This window comes from Phaethon aethereus (genome assembly GCF_964289735.1).
Source record: "Phaethon aethereus genome assembly, chromosome: 1".
Classification (NCBI taxonomy): Eukaryota; Metazoa; Chordata; class Aves; order Phaethontiformes; family Phaethontidae; genus Phaethon; species Phaethon aethereus.
Genome location: NC_138575.1, coordinates 221,245,188 through 221,252,375, shown reverse-complemented (window position 1 = coordinate 221,252,375; position 7,188 = coordinate 221,245,188). Strand labels below are relative to the sequence as shown.

General features: G+C 53.6%; 1 protein-coding gene across 1 annotated transcript; it reads right to left on the bottom strand.

Moving 5' to 3' along the window:
• Positions 1-2,257: 2,257 nt before the first annotated feature.
• Positions 2,258-3,334, bottom strand: P2RY2 (purinergic receptor P2Y2; the record flags this gene model as incomplete). Its single annotated transcript, XM_082002955.1, has 1 exon — positions 2,258-3,334. One exon carries the CDS (start codon positions 3,332-3,334, stop codon positions 2,258-2,260), a length of 1,077 nt encoding a protein of 358 aa, XP_081859081.1.
• Positions 3,335-7,188: the final 3,854 nt, after the last annotated feature.

The window sequence follows — 7,188 nt, the reverse complement described above, 5'->3', positions numbered from 1 at the left end:
TAACTTGGTGTTCACGCTGCTTTTTGGCAAGTGCGGGGCACCAGGCAAGACCTGGCCTGCAGTAACGTTTGTACCAGTCCAGCGCTTCGGTTGAATTAATTTCTCCCAATTATTTGTCTCACCCCAGTGACTACGCCGTGACCATTCCCATAGAGCCAAGCTCCCTTCACAGGCACAAGGAGAAAAAAGGTGCTGCCATGGTGCAACTCCTATCTTAACCCAACCCTGTCCTTAAAGTTCACTCAAGGAGGAGATGAACCACCCTACAAATGTCCTATTTTTCTTTGCTGATGGTGTTCAGGGATGAAACAGTCCCCTCCTTTGCCTCCTGTGGTTGTGACAAGAGCCCTCCACGGGGCCATGGCTCCACTGAGCCGGGACCACAGGAACCTCCCAGTTGACCCTGAACCTCCCAATTGCTCTTGGCTGAACTCGGCCGGTTACATCGTGGTGTGTCCTTATCTCCACCAAGCCACTTCACAGGAAGGAGGGATGGGAGAAACTAAGAGGTCTGAGGAATTGGTCTAAACCAGGATCAAAAGTGTTTATCTAATCCTAAAATAGAGCCAGGGCTGCTGCTTTTACAAAATATGACTTGCCCAGTGCTGTAGCACAAGCAATTTTCATTTTTGGGGTGAGGAATCAGCATCCTCGTGGCAAGGCTGGGCAAGGAAACCATGGACCTGGGCTCTGGGCTCTCTAACCCAGCAATTACGGAGATAAAGACCAAGTGGAACTTCTGGGGAAGTGTTTTGTGGATATTTTCTCCAGCTTACTTTGAACTGTCCTGGCTGATGGGGGATGCAAGGCCAGATCCAGACAGGACTGGGGCTAAGCTTAGCACCATGTTTATTGGTATGGCTCCTAAACCCAGGGTTTAGCACTGTCAAATTTCCCAGGGAAGGTCTACACTGTCAGTAAGGGATATGCTGACTGGCTCCAGTGGAGCACTGGGATTACTGGGATTAAAGGGAGACCAGACAGCAGCATCTGGGCAGCATTTTGGGTCACAGCAAGATGCTAAAGGTCACAGAGGGCTGTCACCTCTGAGCAGCAATGAGGATGTGGCAGCACATAGCCGAGGGGATGAGCAACGGTCTTCACTTCTTTGCTGGAAGTATGAGTCACTAGTAAGGGGGTTAAAAACAAGACATGAAGAGCTCACCCTCAAATTTTAAAGAGCTGGAGATGATTATTAAAGTCATAGAATCATAGAGTACTTTGGGTTGGAAGGGTCCTTTCAAGGCCATCTAGTCCAACCCCTTCCATGAGCAGGGACATCCCCAACTCGAGCAGGTTGCTCAGAGCCCCGTCCAGCCTGACCTGGGACATTTCCAGGGATGGGGCATCGGCCACCTCTCTGGGCAAGCTGGGCCAGTTCCAGTAGTTGAGAGAAAGCTATGGATTCCTAAAAGCTTTTCAAGGGTGAACGTTGCTGTTGGGAAGCACTAACGGGTCTCTGGGAAGCTGTTGACCCCACCGGAGAAACCTACAGTGGACCTGCTTGATGGTACCACTAAACTCCAGTGGGATGGTACCACTAAACTCCAGTGGGATGGTGGGTCCACCAGCACCCTTTTTAATGGGAAGACAGCCCTTGGACAGCAGCTGGGAATCCCCTCCCGGCTCTGCCAGCAGATACCGGGGCTTGAAGCTGGGAGAGCATTTTTTCGGGGATGCAAAGCTGTGGGAGACCCTTTCCTGCTGCAGTTGGTATTTGCGCTTGACATTTTCATCGACCTGTTTATCAGAACTGCGGCTGACACGCCTCATCGACCAAAAGCCTTTCCTCCCTTGCCAAGGCACGGAGAAACCCTTGTTAACTGTGCCAGGGAATCTGGAGAAAGGCAGATGGATTTCTTTCAGGGGGACCTTTTGCACACAAGGTTTCTACTTTAGAAAATGATCTAAGACGTGTAGGGCGTGATTTTTTTTAGCAGATTTGGCCACCATTATAGAGGTCACCCAGCCTCACTGGTGGAGAGATGCCATTCAGCGTTGAGCAGAGAGGCAGGCTTGGGCACAGAGGCAGAGACACGGCGTTTGTGTGTATAACCACAGCAGCGTCTTCCTGAAAAAACACATTAGGAACAGCGACAAGCAGAGGAGCGCGTTTAACACGGACCGTGCTGAAGCGGGTGCAAGCCAAGGCACCACTAACATCTGAAGCCTCGCGCCCTGAAGCATCCTGACCTCCCATCACAGCTGGGGTAATCCCTTCCGTCGCGGAGACGGTGCCAGCCGTGCCGGAGCAGAGCTAGGATTTCACGTCCTTGGATAATGTGTCTGTGTCGTTGCTGGTTCCCAGGTGACTGTTGGGCACGATGCCCAGCGCCATTTCATTTTGAGGCTTCCCTGGCATTTTGTTGCCTGCAAACTTCATAAATCGCTGTCCTGCTAAGAAATACAAAACGGGATCCAAGCAGCTGTTGGTGCTGGCTAGGGGACGAGTCACCTTATAGGCTAAATTGATGGCATTGAGGGTCTGGCAGTTCAAGTCCCAGCTCCGGAAGGAGTAGTACAAGGTACGAGTGACATGGAAAGGAAGAAAACAAACAATAAAGACCACCAAGACGATGATTATCATCTTGACTGACTTCTTTTTGGATCGGGACAGCCGGGAGATCCCTCGTGTGGGTTGCAGCAGCCTCCGGGCCATTAGGCAGTAGCAGATGATGATGATGAGGAAAGGGATGCAGAAGAGCAGCACCAGCATCACCGAACTGTAAATGACAAACTGGCCAAAGAGGTCCTTGCTGGATGTGTCGTGGCAGGTGATGGCGTCACGCTTCACACTGGTGGTGACAAAGAAGAGCACAGGCGACTGGCACACGACGGTCACCACCCACACGATGACTGACACCCTCTGGGCGTAGTGAACGTGTCCCCACTGCAGCGACTTCAGTGGGAAGCAGATGCCCAGGAATCGGTGGATGCTGATGCAGAGGAGGAAAAGGATGCTGCAGTAGAGATTGGTGTAAAACAAGAAGCGAACTATCTTACACAAGCCCACGCTGAAGGGCCAGTTGTCCCCCATGGCATAATAATAGACCAGGAGGGGCAGGGAGACCACATAGAGCGTGTCAGACACGGCCAGGTTGAACATGTACGTGGTGGAGGCGTTCCAGGTCTTGATCCTGAAGATGAAGACATAGAGAGCCAACAGGTTGAGAAAGAGCCCCACCACGCACACGATGCCGTAGGAGACGGGCAGCAGGACATACTTGAAGTCCTCATCAAATATGCACTTGTAGGTGTTGTCTCCGGCACCGCCTGTGTCCAAGGAGCCGTTGATGACTCTGGTCCAGGTGAGAGGAGTTGTTAGGTTCTCCATCGCCCTGGGGGGAAAGCAAAGAGGCTGTCAGGACATGGAGATGAGGAGTCCCTGGAAGAGGTGGGTTAGACGAGAAAACCCCAGTGTCACAGTGCTGTGACACGCTGCGTGGTCCATGCTGTCATCATTACTGTATTTGCACCCTTCCTTTCTGCTCCCGTTACGGTTGCCATCAACGCTTGGCTGTTGATGGATGATCCAAAAGCTACCTGCAAGCATGGTTTGCTGTCTGGCAAGCAGTGCCATCTCAGTGCAGGTGACAATGGCTCGAGAGGTGGCAGTGTGTGCCTCCTGCCAGCACATCGCACACCCACAGAGAGCACAGCCTCGTTGCGTTGGGTGTTGACACAACCAAGATTGTCCCTAACATGGAGCACTTAATGGTCGAGCAGATAAAGGGAGTTTTATTTATCCTCATTTTGTATCTGGAGCACAGATGAGGAACCAAGCAGCTCTAAAGTCACCAGCAAATCCCAGGCCACACCTGGGAGTCCAACTCAGATCTCCTGCAGCCTAGTTCAATGTCCCAGTCCACTCCTCCCACCAGGTTCATGCAGAAATTTGGTCTCCTGCACCACAGAAAAGATGCTCCGTTTTGTGCTCAACCATCCACGAGAAGTGACTCAGCTGAGCACCGTGAAAGGCGAGTCCTACTAAACCACAGGCAGAAAGGGCACGAAAAGGGAACCGTGCTCTTCAGTGAACAATCCCCGTGACTCACAGGGCTCTAATTTCAGAGCTCCTCCGCTCCCTCTGGTAGAGAAAACGTTGCCACAACATCTGGAGGCCCCTTTGACTACCCCAAGGTAATCCAGTCTTGCCAAAGAGACCGTGTTCTACACCACAGGGGCTCTGCTTGCATTGGATGTTGATGATGATGATGATGGGTTTTTAATGGGTTTAGTGTTGGGCTGATGGTGGCCATCTCACTGGTCCTGCTTCCTGGCTTTGACGACTGCTCGTCCAGCATCACCAGCACCAGAAAGTCTGTCCATGCTTGTGCAAAGCTGGTTTATGCACAGGAATGACCAGCTGAGATGAGAAAAATGGACTCGAAAGAGTCTCTGCAGACACACAGTCTGGTACTGTCTGTGTCAGGAGGGACAAGGGCCCTTTTGTGCGTCGGGCACAGCCCACGACCCATCCAACACATGATCGCTCCAGCAAGCCCATCAGCCAGGAATCAAATTAAAATGCATTTGCCTCCCTTCCTGTAACACAAGCTGGTTTGATCTCAGGGGACTTGACGTGCTGAGCCCCACGCTGCTGTACCCCGTCACGGGGAGCCTGCGGAAATGGACTTACGGGGAGATGAATCCAGTGCAGGAGCTCAGAGACTGGGAGCTACTGCGGGACAAAGGGTTTGGGTAAAGGTGCCCTTTGAATGAATGTGTGGAATGTGCCCCGACCCAAATCTCAGCATGGTTTTAGGTGGAAAAGAGCAATATCAGCCTTCTCAGCTAAAAGGTCCAGCTCTAACCTGGTGCCAGCATGCTGCACGATGGCATGGGCATGCCCCTTCTTGCAAGCAAGCACCGTTTTGACCCAGAGCTATCTTGCATCTGCAGGGAAGGAGGCAATGAGGGTCTCCTAGAAGGTGCCAACCTGGACGAGCTCTCACTGAAGCAAAGCACTATGGCATTAAGAAGCAGCTTGACCACTGATGGAGAAGGGGTGAAGTGATGCCTCCAGCCTATCACAGGGGGATAACTCCAGTCCTTGTGCCAGGGACTGGATCAAACAATCTGTTCTGACACGGCACGGACATGATCCCTGATGATGTTTCACCCATTTTGATGCTTTTCCCCTGGGAGCAGACCACAGGCAGCGCTGGCTGAGGCTCACGCTTCCCAAGGACGTGGGCAGAAACCACATGCACGCTCACGGCCTGACTAATCTGCAACATGTACAAAAAAGCAATTTGGGAACCACTCTGTGATGAACCTGAGGAGCCAGGACCCATCTCACTCTGTCCTGGCCCCAGGGTTTTGCTTTTCCTGTGCCTGGTTCAGCCTTGGTCCCATCACCCTTCATCCTGTTTCCCCCAAGTCCTTGGCAAGGGAGTTGTCCCTGCAGATGGAGAGGCCTGACAGTGCTCAGGCAGATGGTAAAACACTTTCCAGCTGCTCTTCTCCCCAACTTCTTCCTTCCCTGAGCTTTGCAGGTCTGCGGCCAAGGAGACAGAGGCTGCCCGCAGACCTGGCAGACGATTAAACGGGTCGGACAGGCCACCGCGACTGAGAGAAGCCACACACGGTGCCCAAAAAGGTGCAGGGAAGGATTACAGAGCTCCAGGGACTTCAGCCTTGCACGTGGTTTCTCCATGCCGCTACGTCTGCATCCTCTCTGTCCCCTGTGGACAACCTGTCACCCAGCTCTGAAGCACCGATGAGGGCATGACCACCCCATCTTCCAGCCCACCTCCCTGCGGGCTCCTGCGACCCCAGTAGAAGACCCAACAAGACGTTTGAAACCCATCCCTGAGTCAAGGTGGGGAATCTTCTCCAGCGTGCAGGGCAGGACCGGCTGCCCCAGGCCATGCTGCGGCCGCAGACGTGCCAAGATGCACATCTTCATCTTCAGGACAAGGAGCAAACTGGGCTCTCCGGTTGGCTCGAACAGGGTAATCATGGAGACAAATCCCCGCTCACAAGGCAGCCTTGTCCTTGCCATTGTGCGCTCCCTCCTTTTCCTTCTGGAAATGCAAAAGCCTTTCTTTTTTTCTTCCCCCCCCCCATTTTTGCCCAGAATCTCTGGGACAAAACCTGCTGTGTCTGTCGGGGCCGTGGCCGCGGTCCACCCCCTCGCCCCTGGCCCTGTTGCACCCGCAGTGAGCTAGACGGAGAGGACACGGCCAGCCAAGGCGTGTGAAGGCACAAAAGCTGGCAGCTGCCCTTTCCGCTGCCTACGGGCCGGGCGGCACGAACGCCAGCTCTTACGGTGACGCATCGAGGGACGAGGGGAGGGAGAAAGCAGCAGGGATCCCTGAGGATGCCAAGCAGCATAAATATTTCTATGACCCCCAAAAGCAAACGCAGCACGATGATTCGGTGAGGATCTGCATCTGCGTCATCGGCTCTCCTGGCCCTTCCCGGGGCCGTGGCAGGAGGTTTTTCCTCTTGCACTGAATGCAGGTGACCATGCGCAGCTATTTAGGTGTCCTCCAGCCACCCACACTCAGCAAAGGCATCACCCTGACCTGCCTCCTCCATGATGGACCACATGCCGGGTCTGGATGAACCTGGTTGCAACAGCTGAAGCGTCTCTCTCTTTGCAGTGTGGCCTTGGACCTGTTTATCCCATGGGACGTGGTTTTTGTCCCCAGAAAACAGCTACCGTCAGTCGTAGCAGATGAAGACGGCATGGGAGAGGAGCCCTGCGATGAGAGGAGCCCAGGCAGGTGGGCATTGCAATCCCAGCAGCCACATGCCCTCAAATATATACACCCACAGGCACGTGCACGTGATGCCAACATCCCAAAACGCTCCTGTAACAGTATCTACCACGGCCGGGCAGGGGATATTTGGATGAGTCAATAGAGGGAAGGAGGAGGCTGTCATCGGAGAAGGTCAAGGGCAGCTGAGGGACATACAGCACCCAGGGCCGGCGTGGGAGGGCCGCAGGTTGGACACTGAATCTCCAAGTAAAGGGTTTTAGTCCTGACTCCTGCCCCATTTTCCAGCATTCTTGGTGCCATCCCAGCGGTCGCCATCCATCCCGCGGCATTTTGTTCCGGTGAAAGCCCGGCGGCAGAAGCAAAGCGAGGAAAGCAAACGGAGCACAACAAAATCGCAGCCGTGATGAACGCGTTTTCATAGCGGGGTTGAGTAAGCTTCACTGACCTTCCCGAATAA